The sequence below is a fragment of the Dipodomys ordii genome, unplaced genomic scaffold (genome assembly GCF_000151885.1).
Source record: "Dipodomys ordii isolate 6190 unplaced genomic scaffold, Dord_2.0 Scaffold11, whole genome shotgun sequence".
Classification (NCBI taxonomy): domain Eukaryota; kingdom Metazoa; phylum Chordata; class Mammalia; order Rodentia; family Heteromyidae; genus Dipodomys; species Dipodomys ordii.
In genome coordinates this window covers 192,744-208,546 of record NW_012267227.1, presented here as the reverse complement: position 1 = coordinate 208,546, position 15,803 = coordinate 192,744, and the positions used below count along the sequence as shown (strand labels likewise).

Below are 15,803 nucleotides of genomic sequence, written 5' to 3'. Positions count from 1 at the left end.
GAATTTTTCATGTTTGAACCAGTTTTCATATTTTGTAGGCACAGTCTTGGCCATTTGGGGAAATAAACTTAAGTATACAAAAGTGACACTTTAAAATCAATGTCTTTTTGTATAATCACAGTAACTGATGCCTTGTAGTCCATACCATTTTAAGAAGAAATAGCTGTTTACTATTTTACGTACTATTAAATACATATGCTGAATATTTGTTATACATTGAAGGAAAGTGACCACAGTGCCCAAAATGCATCTGCAGAACTACGAATTATCAATTAGTCTGTTAGTGATAATGTTAATGATGAATTAGGCTGCCTTTTGAGAGCATTTTTAAAGCTTTACTTATAAAGTTTAAAATTCACCTATATGATTCAGTGATTTTAAGTAACTTTAGAGTAGTGCAGATATCACCATAATCTAGTTCCAGAACATTCCTACTGCCCTACAAGAGTCCTCATTGGCAATCAATTCTTTCTATCCATAGCCCCCATTCCCAGTCTTAGGGAAAACTAATCTAAAACTAAACTCCCCAGACATTTTATATAAATAGACCATACAGTAAGAAGTCTTGTGCCTAACTTATTTCAATTAGCATAATGCTGTGTTTTAAGCGGGGGAGGGGATGGAGTGGGAGGGGGACTGGGGGGAGTGGAGATAGGGACTGTTAGCAGTACTGAGGATTGAATTCAGGACCTCATGTAGGCTAGGCAGGAGCTCCACCACTTGAGCTACACCTCCAGTTTCTTTTTATGTTGGTTGTTTTTGGGTCTCTAAGTGTCTTTGTGCCCCTGGTGGCTTTGAACTGAACTGTGATTTCCCCAAATCTCCACATCCCAAGTAGCTAGGATTATAGGCTTGAGTGATTGTACCTAGCTAAGGTAGTTTTTGCGGATGATGGAATATTGTGACATTTGTCAGAACTCTATTCCTTTTTATTGCTCATATCTTGTCTATCCATTTACTAGTAGAGGGACATTTAGAATTGTGTCTAGTAAATAGACTATTATGAATTATGCTGTCATTTAGATACACATCTTTAGTCTGCATTTCTGTTGAGTAGACACTTCAGAATTAGTATATTATATACTAACATATACAATTTAGTATATATTAGTTTTAAGAAGGAGTTTCCCTTCCCCCCTTTTTGTCAGTCATGAGGCTTGAACTTGGGACCTGTCCCTGAGATGTTTTTGCTCCAGGCTATGCTCTACTTTCAGCGACAGCTCCACTTTCAGTTCTCTGGTGGTTTATTGGAAAAAAGAGTCTCACAGACTTTCCTGCCTGGGCTTTCTTTGAACTGTGATCCTCAAATCTCAGCTTCCTGAGTAGCCAGGATTATAGGCATAAACCACTAGCACCTGGCAAGAATAAGCCATTTTACATTATAATTAATTGATGTTGCATGATTTAAGAGTGACCACAAGGCTGGGGATATGGCTTAGTGGTAGAGTGCTTGCCCAGCATGCATGAAGCCCTGGGTTCGATTCCTCAGTACCACGTATACAGAAAAAGCCGGAGGTGGCCCTGTGGCTTTAGTGCTAGAGTGCTAGCCTTGAGTAAAAGCAGCTCAGAGACAGTGCCCAGTCCCTGAATTCAAGCCCCAGGACTGGCAAAAAGCAAAACAAAACAAAAAGCGTCCACAAAACGTGTAGAAAAGTTTCTGTTTGTTTGTTTAATTCTGGAGGTAATGGGGGTTTTAAAACCCCATTTTCAGAGTTTCTTGCTTGCCAGGGAGATGGTCTACCACTGGAGCTATGACCCTCCCTTGTAGTTATTTTTCAGAAGGGTCTCAAGTTTTTATTCAGGGTCAGAATCAGACTGTGATCTTCCTACCAATGGCCTCCTTTGTAGCTGGGATCACAGGTATGTGGGCAGCTTATTATTTTTGCCTGGGCTGGCATCATACTGTTATCCTCCTTATCTCTTCCTCCTAAGTGACTGGCATTATTACAGACATGAGCCACCACAACCAGCTTCCCCCTCTCCCCACCCCCCGGATCTCACTATGTCGCCCACTCTAGGCTTGAATGATTCTCACAACTCCTTCTTAAGTAGCTGGGACTCTGGGTATGTACCTGGCTTTATAAACATTATAGCTTATATTTAGCTTTTTGTTTTTAGTTTTGACCATTTCCAAGGTTTGAACTCAGGGCCACTTGTTCCACTGGTACTCTGTTGCAAGATCACACCCTCAGTCCTGCTTAGTCTGTTTATTTTGGAAATGGAGTGTCATGAACTTCCTTGCCTCGGCTGGCTTCAAACCACAACACTCCAGATCTGAGCCATCTGCATAGCTAGGATTATAGGTGTGAGCCACTGGAGTCTGGCATGTTTAATTTTAAGAGTATTCTGAGCCTGAGCTTTGTTTAGCATAGACTCCTGTAGAAAAGATACATTTATTCTTTAGCATGATCTAAGACCCTATTTGTAAACTCTTAACATTCTTCCTGCTCCCTGTTTTTTTTTTTTTTTTTACTCTTCTAAGCATTCACTTTATTGGACAGAACTGCATTAGAACCATCTGTTTACTTGGGATAATGCAGTTACAATTCAGATTTGTGACATCATCATCAGAAAACCCCTATTACTGTGAAATCTTATTGGAAAAATGAGGACATATTGTGACAAGAGATACATACTGTGATTAAATAATTGTTAACTCTTGTGTGCTCTCAACTGAACAGCACTTGTCTTTCTGAAAGAAGACAAGCTAGATGGAGCCAATGTCATGAACATTAACTGCCCTTAGCATTTGGATGTGGTCCAGTGTAATATATGATCCATATTCAGACTTTCTCTAATTTGAGTCATTATTACCAGTTCTACAAAGCTTGAATATACATAGTCTGTTCTGGCTTGCAAAATATTTTTTCCTTTCATTTGATTCATTCAACAACTAATTGGGCACTAGCTCTATGCCAGGCACACTGCCAACCACACTCTCACTTAATTCTCATAATAACTTTGTCAGTGTAAGAAAGTCACTATAAGCTGATATTTGTGAACTGACAGTTGTCAGTGAGCATTCAAGGTTGTTTTGTGAATCAAGTGAAAGTGCATACTTATCACTGAACATGTGAGCACACATGCACATACATATTCACATGTGCTAAAGCACATGATTTGTCACCATCCATAGGCAAGGCTGACTCTAGAATCTTAGATTAAATTCATAAAATACTTCCTACCTGTCTTTCTGCTTCCCCAGAAAGGATCTGACCAGTAGTGATCTATTCTGAGTCATCTACAAACCTAGTCTAATTGGATAATGACTAATTGCTAGGATGAGAGAAAATGAAGGGTATCTGATATTAAAAATGGTACACTTGCATAGTATCTTGTCTCTCTTCTTCAACATGATATTAACTTCTTACCTTGAAGGTTGGATTAAATCCAACTTCAAATTAGGAAACACCAAGGCATGGTATTTCATACTTAATGCTAAAAGAGATTAAAGTTAATTTGGCTTTTCACTAAAGGCTCTTACAGAAGAAGTATATTTCTTGTGAGTGGGATGAAAAGAATCTGCAGTTCCCTGCTTCGGCATACCTCATTTGTATTTTCTTTGGCTCCGTTAAACCAAAGCGGTACCATTTATTTAAACTTACTTGCCTCAATAAAACTAATTGATAAACCCTAATAATTAATGGCCTGAAGTAAACCAAAATGACTTACATCTGCCCTGATGATTCCTACTTATAGTGACTCACTTTAATGACTCATCTTTCCTGTGCTTTGCTTACAGAAAAAAAGCCTGTGATGGCTCTCTATGAGCTGAATGCTGTCTATTACTCTTTGTTTACCACAGTTTGATATTGTGTTAAAATAAACAGCCATGCCTGTCTCCTTTAAAGTAATATTTCTGCCTAGTCAGGTATACCATTGTCTATGCTTTTGGGAAATGAACCAAAAAATGCAAATCAGTTCAGTAATCCTGAAGCTACTCTTTTTTTTTTATTGTGAAAATACTGTACAGAGGGGTTACAATTACATGAGCATTGAAGCTATTCTTGAGAGTAGTAGAATTTGCATGTTTTAAATGAAAACTAGAATTAGTAAGCATATTTACTGTATATTCTATATAATATATATAGTGTACACATATATACTATATGTCAACAAACCTCTACCTTAAGGTGAATATTGTATGCAAAATAAAAGGAAAACAAGGCAATTATGCTTAGCTCAACTTGTAAAGGGGTTCTCTGCTTCAGTTTTTGACATATGAATTCAGATTTAAATGAAATCCTATTATAACTCACATCCCATTCATCTTAAACATGATTCGAGGTGGCTTATGTTGTAAGATCAAAACACTAAATAAGAGACAGAGCTGGCACCAGTGGCTCAGATCTGTAATCCTGGCTACTCAGGAGATTGGGATCTGAAGGTCCTGCCCAGGCAGAAAAGTTATTATCTCTGATTAACCATCAAAAAAAACAGAAGTGGGGGCTGGGAAGGTGGCTCAGTGGTACAGCGCTTGCCTTGCATGCATGAGGCCCTGCGTTCGATTCCTCAGCACCACATAAGCAGAAAAAAAAAAAACAAAAAAACAGAAGTGGAGCTTTCAGCTGGTGTTCTATTAACATAGTGTCTAAATTGCTTTAGTAGCAATAGAAATTATTTTCTACACATAATGAAAAATATCACTTTTATAGCTTGGTTGATTCCCAATTGACAATAACAATACTCTACAGATTGTTGACTATTTGAAAGCAATTTTATATTTGTTTCATCTAATCCTCACTGCTCTTTGAAATTGACATATAAAATTTATCTCTCTGAAAGAGTAGAAGCAAAAATGTCTAATACTAAGCCTTAAGTCACAACCCAAGTTATGGCAGAGTCAAAATGACTGAAACAAAGAAGGGTACTGGTAGCTCATACCTGTAATCCTATTAGAGACTGAGGTTTGAAGCCAGCCCAGCAAGAAAAGTCTGCAAAACTCTTATGTCCAATTAATCACCAAAAAAACCCAAAAAACAAAAATAAAAACAGAAGTAGAGCTGTGGCTCAAATGGGAAAGTGCTAGCCTTGAATGAAAAAGGCTAAGGACACCTCCCAGGTCAACTTCAAGCCCTGAACGGTACCAAAAAGAGAAATCAAAAAGACTGAAACAAACACAGATTCTCTTGTCTCCCCCAATGAATTCATTGGCTTTGTTTAAAGGGATATTGTGTTCAAATGGACACCTCAGCATTGGGCACCACCATGCCCAGCTATAACCCTTTTTTTGAGTAGAGATGCATTTGGGGAATATGTAGCTTCCTTTTTATGGAGAAAAATCATGTAGTAAAAGTGGTATATTTAATGTTTAATATGTAGTACTATAAAAATATATAGCAATTCAAGAAATTTTGAGAGAACACTTGGTTAAACAGCTACCTTGTCTAGACAAAGCAACTTGAAATCAAAGTTGAGAGCCTCTGCCTGAGGTTACAGTGTGTGATATCTGAAATGCATGTTAACCCCTCATTGCTGAAGCAGATTCACAGACAAATACTGTGTGCTTCTAACCTCCATTCATTTATAACTCATTCATTTTTTTTTTATTTTTTAGGTAGGATCTTACATTTCTGCCTAATACCAGAGTCAGAGCTTGATCCTCCCATTTCCTCCTTCAGTAGAGTAGAGCTTGTGTCACATGCATGTGACTACTATATCTTACTTATTTTTAGAGACAGGTTCTCATTAACTTTCTTCCCCAATTAGCTTCATACAATGATACTCCCATCTCCACCTCTTAGGCAGCACCACTGCACCTGGCTACCTGCCACTCTTTTGGGCACTAGGAATACAGTAGTCAATAGAAGAGTCAGAGTCTCTACCTTTTGTTCTAGCATTAGTCAAGGCAACACTAAATGATTTAATATATGAGAAAGTACCTGACATAGAGCCTGTTTCATCATGACTAGAGAATAATAATTGTTAGTTATCGACTTTGAACTTAAAGTAGGAATTAAGTATCTACTCTTGATAAGGTAGTTTGGACCATTTTGTAAGAGGGAGGGAGGAAAGAGATGAACACATTTGCAGACTTTTTTCTTCAAATATTACATTAAAACATTAGGATTTTTCTTACATTCAAGGGTTCTTATATGTTCTTAAATGTGTTTGGTTGTCTGTCCTAGGCCACTTTTGCCATCAGAGATGAGATGTGGAAGCCAGTGCTGCAGTGGGTCCACACAAGTGTGGGGTATTGTCTTGCTTGGATAGTTTTTGTGGCTTCCTTGAGTTACAGAAACGGTTTATTGTTGTCCCTCATCAGGCATTACATAGAAACCCTTTGTGTCATTATGTAACAACTGACAGCTTTGCAACAAATATGTCAGTTCTTTTGTTAAGTGTAACGACAGTCAAAAATGATGTTGTGGAAGGAAAGAATAAATGAAACCCAGTGGTCAGAGCATATATGGTACATATACACACCTTTTAGGCTAGTTTCTGGCATTATCTGAAGTAGCATTTGAAATGTACAATACAGGAAATTGTGTGTGTGTATGTGTGTGTGTGTGTTCTTTGTTTCATTCTGCTGTTAAAAGCACATATGATTAGTTCTGTTTCTTGTTGGCTTTGCTGTGACCTTACTACTTCTTAGGTGGGTAAGGGTAGTTTGTTGGTTACAGGTAGAGAATAAAACTAGTCTTTCTATACAAATTCTTTGCAAGATTACATTTTCTTATATGTTTACTTTTCCTCCAACTTAGGGATGGGTTGAAATATTTAATTGGACTTCCACTTCACATAAACTCTTGACTTCTATAGAAATGGCTAGGAGCGCATGGGAGTTAGGACTTTTGTCTCCAGATGAAATACTTTGGAGTAAATTTGTGATGACAGTTTTGGGGTGAGCAGATATCATTTCTGCAATATGGTAATGGTAGTAGTGGTGGTGGTAGTGGTAGTATGTGTGTGTGTGTGAGAGAGAGAGAGAGAGGAGAGAGATTTTGAAGCAAGCATTAAGGAATTAATTAGTGGCTTTGTGTGTGTGTGTGTGTGTGTGTGTGTGTGTGTGTGTGTGTGTGTGTGTGTCTGTGAGAGAGAGAGAGAGAGAGGAGAGATTTTGAAGCAAACATTAAGGAATTAATTAGTGGCTTTTTCTGGTCCTTTTTTAGATGTGAAGCCCTCCAATATGCTTGTAAACACCAGAGGACAGGTCAAGTTGTGTGACTTTGGAGTGAGCACTCAGGTAGGTCTCTTTTGCTCCCACAATGTTATCCTTCTGTAATGTCCACCTTTTCTTTTCAGTCTGCTCTCAGGCTTAAAAAAAAAACACCTAGCCACCAGACAAACAGAAGTCTACCTCTTTCCCTCGGCTGGGAGTATGTTGTTCATTTTTAATCTCTAAGCGAGTTTCCTTCATCAGAATATGATTGTTCATTGTTTAATGACAGTAAAAACTGCTGATATTGTAATTACTACTTCCGAATAGCAAACTTCATTGATATGCAGCTTTGATATGAAAGCGCTTTGGCCAGACAAAAGGGAGGGCAGAGTGGGAGCTGTGCCTAGGGAGCCCAACTGGCCCACAATAAAAATTAATACTGGGAGCAACAATAGTGGAGGGCCATTACAATGTGCAGCACAAATTTTAATTAATTTCCATTTTGGGCCTCCCCTGAGGACCCCGGTGATAGTGACCTATGAGCGTGCTGTGATGTTGATTTGAATTGCAGCCACCTTTACTCCCAGCCAAACATGAAGACCAAAGCGAAGGTCATTGCTGTATTATGAGTTGTCAAAGTCTGTTATCCCTCCAGCGTATTTAGTGTTCGTTTCATTCTAGTAATGCATGGGGCTTCATTCACATTTTGAGCCATCTGACTAAAAAATTCTACTTCAAAATTGACTTTTTATATCAGGCGGGTTTGGGGTACTAAAGCGCTTAAGCATCCTGCTTAAGTGAATTGTTTAAGGTTATCTGCTATAAACTGTAATGCTGTGCTTGTTTAAATTGGAAATCACATTCAAAAGAAAAGAGAGATTTAATCATTTTTAATGCCTTTCTAGATAAATTTGTTCCCTTTTACATAATTTTTAGTTGATTTGTAGGAATGATGATTGTAGGTTAAATGAGGAATAATTGCCCATTTTATTTCCACATTATCTTTATATTGTTCTGACAAACTGTTTTGTCTCATAGCTGGTGAATTCTATAGCCAAGACGTATGTTGGAACAAATGCTTACATGGCGGTAAGTAAACTTATGCAAAAATAACATTTAAAACCAGCATCTTTATCTTTATGTACTTGGTAATGTACAGTTCTTGAATTAATTCCCCAGCCTTAGCTGAGCAGATCATAAATTACAAAGTCAATCCAGTCATGATAACAATTTTTAAATCTCAAGAATCCATGAGGGTTTATAGAGAAGCTATCAACTTATCTGACTTGTTGGTTTAACTTGTGTAAGTGTGAAATTTCTGAGGACTAGTTTTGTTTATTTGTTTTGTGTTTTTGGCAGTACTGGTATTTGAACTCATTACCTTTATCTAGACAGGTATTTTATCACTTAAGCCAGGTCTCCAGCCCTTTCAAATAGAATCTTGCATTTTTGCCTAGGGCTGGCCTCACACTCTCATCATCACCACCCTCCCCCCCATTTTATACCTCTAGAGTAACTGGGATTACTGGTATACGCCATCATGCCAAAACCGCCTCAGTTTTACAAAATATAATTTTGTTAGGGTGTTGAACAGAGAGGTTACCATTTCGTAAGTCAGGTAATGAGTACAATTCCTTTGGGCAATGTCACCCCTTCCTTTGCTTTCCACCAGTTTCTCTCTCACGTCCCTGCCCCCAAGTTACATAGTTCATTTTCCATATAGTATATACTGAATATACTGTACTATGACTGCATTTGTGTACCCTTCTTCCCTCCATTTCTGCACCTCCCTTTTGCCCTCCTAAAAAGACAAAAAAAAAAAAAAAAGCAACACCACCCTATGTTTTTCATTTCCTGGAATTTGTTTTGATAAATAGTATTAAATGTTCAGAGGGTTCCTCTCCTAAAAGTATCCTCCTTTATTCTGACTACAAAACTTCTTCATTTTGAAGTTTAGACCTATAGTTATATGACACTTTATAACATATTGGCTATTTTTTTTCACACAGTTTAATTGTCCTAATGTATGCCAAGGCATCCATCAGTAAGACTGTTTTTTCCCAGAAGTACAAATCAGTTTTGTTACTAGATCAATTTTAAATTACTGGCTGGGAATGTGGCTAAGGGGTAGAGTGCTTGCCTAGCATGCATGAAGCCCTGGGTTCGATCCCTGAGTACCACATACAAAGGCCAGAAGTAGCTCTGTGGCTCAACAGGTACAGTGCCCAGGTCCTGAGTTCAAGCCCCAGGACTGACAAAAAAAAATAAAAAGAAATTAAATTACTGATATAGCCAGATTTTATTTATGGATCACTGAATGACTTTTGCTGGCAATTCTTTTTAGAATTTCTACCTGTATATTTTGATATTATTATTAGTATGTTAGTTTCATTGAACTAAATTTGCCAATAAAAGGTAGAGGAAAATCTTTTTCTTAGAACCTTTTGAGTAAGTCATTTTTCATTGCTTTATACATCACTCTGAGAATGGGAGGTAAAAGGGCAAGCAGAAGCTTATTTACTATATTTTGGAGCAGAATTTTAGGATGAATTTTTACAAGAACTCTAGATTGATTCAGTTAACCTCTTTCATTTCAATAGCCTTTATTTATGTAGTGTAAAAAGACAATTTTAGTCTGGATAGAACCGTAGATCTTGCTCTTCATTTTTGTTTTTTGTTCACCTATTATCTTGGTTAGAAGATTCTAGTATCCTGGATCTTCTCACAATCAGTGCAAAACATTTTTCTTTCACTTAAATATCAGAAAATTTAAAGGGCTTTGGGTTTGTTTTTTTTGGTTTGTTTATTTGTTTTCTAAGAAAAGTTGGGGGGAAAAAAGATTGACCTTGAAGTCACCTTAGGTGTTTTCGGAAACCTAAATTTCCTTCTGGGCTCTCCTTAGATGAGATTGGTGAGCCATCTCTAGTTAACAAAGCCCTGCTGAATGCTGGATTCAGCCCTTGAAAGATATGAAACACTGTGATTTAAAAAGAAAAACCATCAATGAAACAACTTGCCAACTACACATCATGTTCTTAGTAGCTTTAAATTGTTCTAATAATTAAACCACATTATATTTAAATGTGCAAATCCAGATTACAGTTGTCTTTCCCAGGTGGACATTAGAGAAATTACTTTTTCCCCCTTTTGTTTATGGATAAATGTGATGTGAGTATCAGTTAATTGAAAATGGGAGGATTCAAATTAGGAAATGTTCACTCAGATTGGCAAAGCTAAAAATTGCTTTGCTTCTTTGGTGAGTTAATTGTCATTATCAACTTTGTAATTCAAGCTGTAAAAAGAGTAAACTACCAAGGAAGGAAACAATAATAGCCTAATAGTAATAGCAAGAGCTTTGTTTACTTCAGTAAGCTGAGTACTTACCTAAATTGTGGGGGATTAAAGGTTGGAGGTGGAGAATCATGGCCCTAACTCTCTTGGTGTATTAACACATGCCTTCTGTCTGCTGGCAATCTCTTGAGGGAGACAGCTTGGGCTTTTGGAGTTTTTTAAACCACAACTGGATCTTACTTTAGCTGGTCTAGTTTGTAATTTTGAATCACACATGAATATCTATGCCAAGTGTTAGAGAACTATAGCCCTCAGTCTGTTTTTGTAAATAAAGTTTTATTGGAATGTGGCCATGGCCATTTGCTTATGTGTTGGGTATGGCTGCTGTCATACTCTGGTGGCAGAACTGAGCATTTTTGACAATTGCTACAGAGACCATATGGGCTACAAAGTGAAAAATATTTACTATCTGGCCTGTTACAGAAATAAATTTGCCAACCCCTTGCTTATGGCAGTGAAAGCTATATCTGAAACCTTTAGGTAAATCAACAAGTGTTCACTGAGCCCCTCCAAGTGCTAGTCAGGGATGATATAAGTACTTTGCAGTCTAGAGAAGATATGAGTGAAACAGAAAACATGATCTCATGTATAACAGCAGTGAGTGTGAACTAATAAAGTCTTAAGCTGTCTTCTTACTTGAGAAAGCAAGAAGACATACAGTGTACACATGGTGATTCTAAAGAGATGTGACAAGGGCTCTTAGAAAAGAGAGAGCAGAAGCATGCTAAGAAGGGTTGGACAGAAACTAGAGCACTATAGCATCATTGGAGGTGAGGAGGTGGGGCATAGGACAGTGATAAATTGTGATCTGATGATGTGGTATTCTTATTTTATATCCATTTTCCTCATTTTGTATTTATGTATACTACTATGCAGTGATAGTAGCATCAACAATTACAGTAAACAATTAACACTATGTGCCAGTTATTCTTTTCTTTTTCTTTTTTTGTGAGTTGGAACTTGGTTCTTGGTTGAGACACAATATATAGGCCTTTTTACCTTATTTGTTCATGGTTTTCCTCAGGCCAAATGATTGTACTACTTAAGGTCCACATTGTTAGGATTATAGGCAGGAAGCACCATGCTAGCTTATTGGATGAAACAGAGTCTCATTAACTTTTTGCCCAGGTTGACCTCAAAGCAGGGTCCTTCCACCTCCCAAGTAGCTAGGATTACAGGTATGACCTACTTCACCCAGCCCTTTAAATCCTCATAACAGCCCTATGACATAATGTTATCTTTCTTAGTCTATAGATGAAGAAATTGAAGCAGGAGAAGTTAAATGATTTACCCAATTCCATACAGCTAATAATGTAGGAGAGTTGGGATTCAAACTTATGTCATCTGCCTTGAGACACTAAGTTCTTAATTTTTTTGCCTCACACTGTATCCAAGTTTATGATGTGTCTCCTCCAAGTTAGACTGTGCATGTCACAGGGGCAGGCCTTACTCTGCTCACTTTCTATACCTTTCCTCCACACGGTGCCCAGTGAGTAAGCTAGCTTCCTTCCAAAAGTGACTAGTTCATTTTCATAAGCAGAGCATCAAACTCTGTATTAAATATCTTGCTTCTATATGAAGGTCTGGAAGACCAAAAGTACTCAAATGCAACCAGCTAGCTTGTTTGAATTCAGAAAAGTTCGTATCAGTGCCACTTTAGTCTGAATGCCACTTTAGTCTACTGTAACCTCAAATATAAGATACAAGACTCTAGGACAAAAATAAGAAAGCTTTTGTTGAAGAAAAAAAAAACATTTTTCTAACATCCCAAGTCTTTTTAAGGTAGGGTAGATCAAGCAGTAGGCTTGTAGAAGACTTGGAAAAATCATGATCTAGCCTCTTCACCTGGAAACGAAGGTGTCCTCTTCAAGGACACCTGCTTTTTTAGGTCATGATAATTGAGTTCAGCAGGCACTTTCATCCACAGCATGAGGATTTGCAACTGCATTTTAAAATAATTTCATCCAAGATTATAAAAGTAGTCCAGAAGTCTTTGCAACACATACTAAACTGTTTCTCAGAAATTCTCATTGCTGGGCTGGGAAGGTGGCTCAGTGGTAGAGCGCTTGCCTTGCATGCCTGAGGCCCTGGGTTTGATTCCTCAGCACCACATAAGCAAAAAGAAAAAAAGCCGGAAGTGTCGCTGTGGCTCAGGTGGTAGAGCTCTAGCCTTGAGCTGAAGAGCTGAGGGGATAGTGGCCAGGCCTAGAGTTCAGGCCCCACGACCGGACCCAAAAAAAAGCAACAACAACAAAAAAAGAAATTCTAATTGCTAAAATTGCTCTGTTCTTAAGATTAAACTTCCTAATACTTTAACAAACTACTTATTTGTATTTTTTCATTATAATTTTAAAAATCAGATTTAGAAGTTTGACTTTATTGTGAATAACTGAAACTTGAAAAATTTCAAAATAATGTTGTAGCCAGTTGTTGGTAGCTGATGCCTGTAATACTAACTATTCAGTGTTGTGTGTGTGTGAGTGGGGGGAGGGGAGAGTGAGAGAGAAGGAGGAGGAAGAAGAGGAAGAGGAGATGAGGAGGAGGAGGAGGAGGAGGGAGAGGAAGAGGAAAAAAAAAACCTGTAAGCAGTCAAAACTAGATGCAAGGCTGGGAATGTGGCTTAGTGGTAGAGTGCTTGCCTAGCATGCATGAAGCCCTGGATTCAGTTCCTCAGTACCACATGAAACAAGCCAGAAATGCGGCTGTGGCTCACAGGGTAGAGTGCTAGCCTTCAGCAAAAGAAGCTCAGGGCAGTGTCTAGGCCCTGAATTAAAGCCCCAGGACTGGCAAAACACAACAAAACAACTAGATGCATTAGGAAACAAGGCAAGAAGAGGAAGATGCAACAAGAAAAGCATTAGCACAAAAAAAGTATGGACATTGGTAGACTTCAAACCCCCCCCCCCAATAAACTAAAACAAAAATTGAAAACCCACTGTAGGATTAGTGAACTGAACAGTAGATCTAAATTAGAGCAGTCTAACTCTGGAGTTCTTGTTCAGCTTGCTGTGCTACCTACATGGGGACCTTGCCAGCCTACAAGAAACTTAGGGTACATACCAAAATACTCCCATCACTTGGGGTACATATTTTGGTTATATCCTAGCTTCAAGCATTTGTGCTTGCTTTCTTAATTTTCTAATCACCCTAACTGAAAAGCAGCTCCTTAGTATCTTTCTGCTTCTGACAGTATTCTGAAATATTGTAATAAACAGTTCTGGAATTTGTTAACTAAATATGTACCTGGGATAAATGCTTAGTCATAGAGGGCTGCAGAAGTAGAATGTGAATTCCTCTTGAAAGGCATAAATCCTGCTTTTTGGCCATGCCTTATTGTTGTTCTGTTAAGAATAGGACAGAGTTGTTTTATTTACCTAAATCTCAATACCAAGGTGCTTCAGACAAGAGTTGTGATTTTCTTATTATTTAGCTTGCCACCTAATTGACAGCTGTCATCTGAAAAAGTATTCCCCAGCCTCAGCTTTTTGACTATAAATACTCATCACACATCTTCTGTCAATGGTGTGATATTTGGTAGTTAGTTTTGTTTAGTTCTTTTTTTTTTTTTTTGGAGGGAAGAGGACAGGACACGCCGCCTTAGTCTCAAGTGTAAGACTGACTTTGAAATATGCAGCCTCTGGCCATCACTCCTGGCTACATCGGTTTGAATTTGAAATGTGGTAGGACTCACTGTGTACTTGAGTCAGTTGCAGGGGCCTGGGCAGATTTTAAAGTCTCTGTCTCCCATAAGCATTCCTTAGAGTGGACCCGGGGAGCTTCTGCCTGCTTTTGCTGAGCATTCTTGCTCAAGCATTGCATCCCAACAGCTTGCTATAAGAATAATGTTTTCCAATAGGAGGTTATCAGAAGCCCATCATGAAGGAATCGTATAATTTGCTTCCTGAGATCTATAAACATAACTTTTTCTTTTTTTTTCTAAGTTTAACTTTCTATGCTTTATTTTTAGTTTGCATTTCTTTTGATAGTTCAGTGGGCACATATAATGAATGTATTTAATATATTGTTTGCTCGTACAAAATATTTATGAATTCTTCTGTTTATGTGTGAATGTTCTATGTACTTTGGATGAAGTGTTACATATTGATAACCGTCTGTCAGTGAGAGGAAGAAATAGACACAGAAAAACAAAAAAGACCAAAGAGTAATTGTTGAAGGTAGAATTGAGTCATAGGGGAGCTCTATATGTAATCTTTTGAGGAACCTCCATACTGCTTTCCAGAGTGTCTGAACAAGTTTACACTCCCACCAACAATGCAGTAGGGTTCCCTTTTGGCCACATCCCCTTCAGCATCTGTCATTAGTAGATTTTTTAATTATTTTTTTCATTTATAGCCATTCTAAATGGGGTGAGGTGTTGTTTCAATTTGCATTTCTTTTATGGCCAGAGAAGTTGAACATTTCTTCATATGTCTCCTGGCCATTCTTATTTCCTCTTCAGAGAAGTATCTCTTTAAGTTTTTAGCTTGCTTATTAATGAGGCAGTTGTTTCTTTGAGGTTCCCACTTCTGGGCATTTACCCAGATGATCACAAACAAAGCCATACTAAAGCTACCAGCACAACTGTGTTTATTGCAGCATTATTCACCATAGCTAAGATAGGGAACCAACCCAGATGCCCCTCAGTAGATGAGTGGATCAAGAAAATGTGGTACTAAGACATTATGTCGAAAAACGAACTTTACACTTTGGCAGGGTGGAGGGGGGTGGGGGGGATGCGAGGGCGGGGATGGTAAGGGGAAACAAAGGAGGAGGCAACAATACTTGATAAGAAATGTACTCATTTCCTTCTCATGTAATTGTAACCCCTCTGTATGGTATTTTCACACTAAAAAAATTAATTAAAAATGAGGTACATATATACAATGGAATTCTATGCTTCCATCAGAAAGAACGACACTACCCCATTTGTTAGGAAGTGGAAAGACTTGGGAAAAAAATCATATTAAATGAAGTTACCCAGTCCTAAAGAAATTTAAGTCCCATGATTTCCCTTATTTGCAATAATTAGTATCCATATAGGATAATCTTATCAGAAGAGCTGAAAAGCTCAAAAACCATGCACAGATAACCATATTAGAGGTTAAGTGCCAGGTGCTGGTGGGTCATGCCTGTAATCCTAGCACTCAGGAAACTGAGATCAGAGGATCATGATTAAAACCAGCCTGGGCAGGAAAGTCCATGAAACTCTTACCTCCAGTTAACCACTAGAAAACCAGAAGTGGAACTGTGGCTCAAGCAGTAGAGCGCTTGCCTTGAGCTGAAAAGTTCAGGGACAGTGCCCAGGCCCAGAGTTCAAAGCCCCATGACAGACCAAAAAAAAAAAAAAAAA

At 38.1% G+C, this 15,803-nt stretch overlaps 1 protein-coding gene across 1 annotated transcript in view; it reads left to right on the top strand.

The window, feature by feature from the left end:
• The window catches only part of Map2k5 (mitogen-activated protein kinase kinase 5), a 264,967-nt gene that overhangs the window by 135,900 nt on the left and 113,264 nt on the right, over positions 1–15,803 (top strand). Inside the window, exons 14-15 of the mRNA XM_013009900.1 lie at positions 7,113–7,186; positions 8,141–8,191. Coding sequence (XP_012865354.1) covers positions 7,113–7,186; positions 8,141–8,191 — 125 coding nt within the window. The remainder of the gene's footprint in view (positions 1–7,112; positions 7,187–8,140; positions 8,192–15,803) is intronic.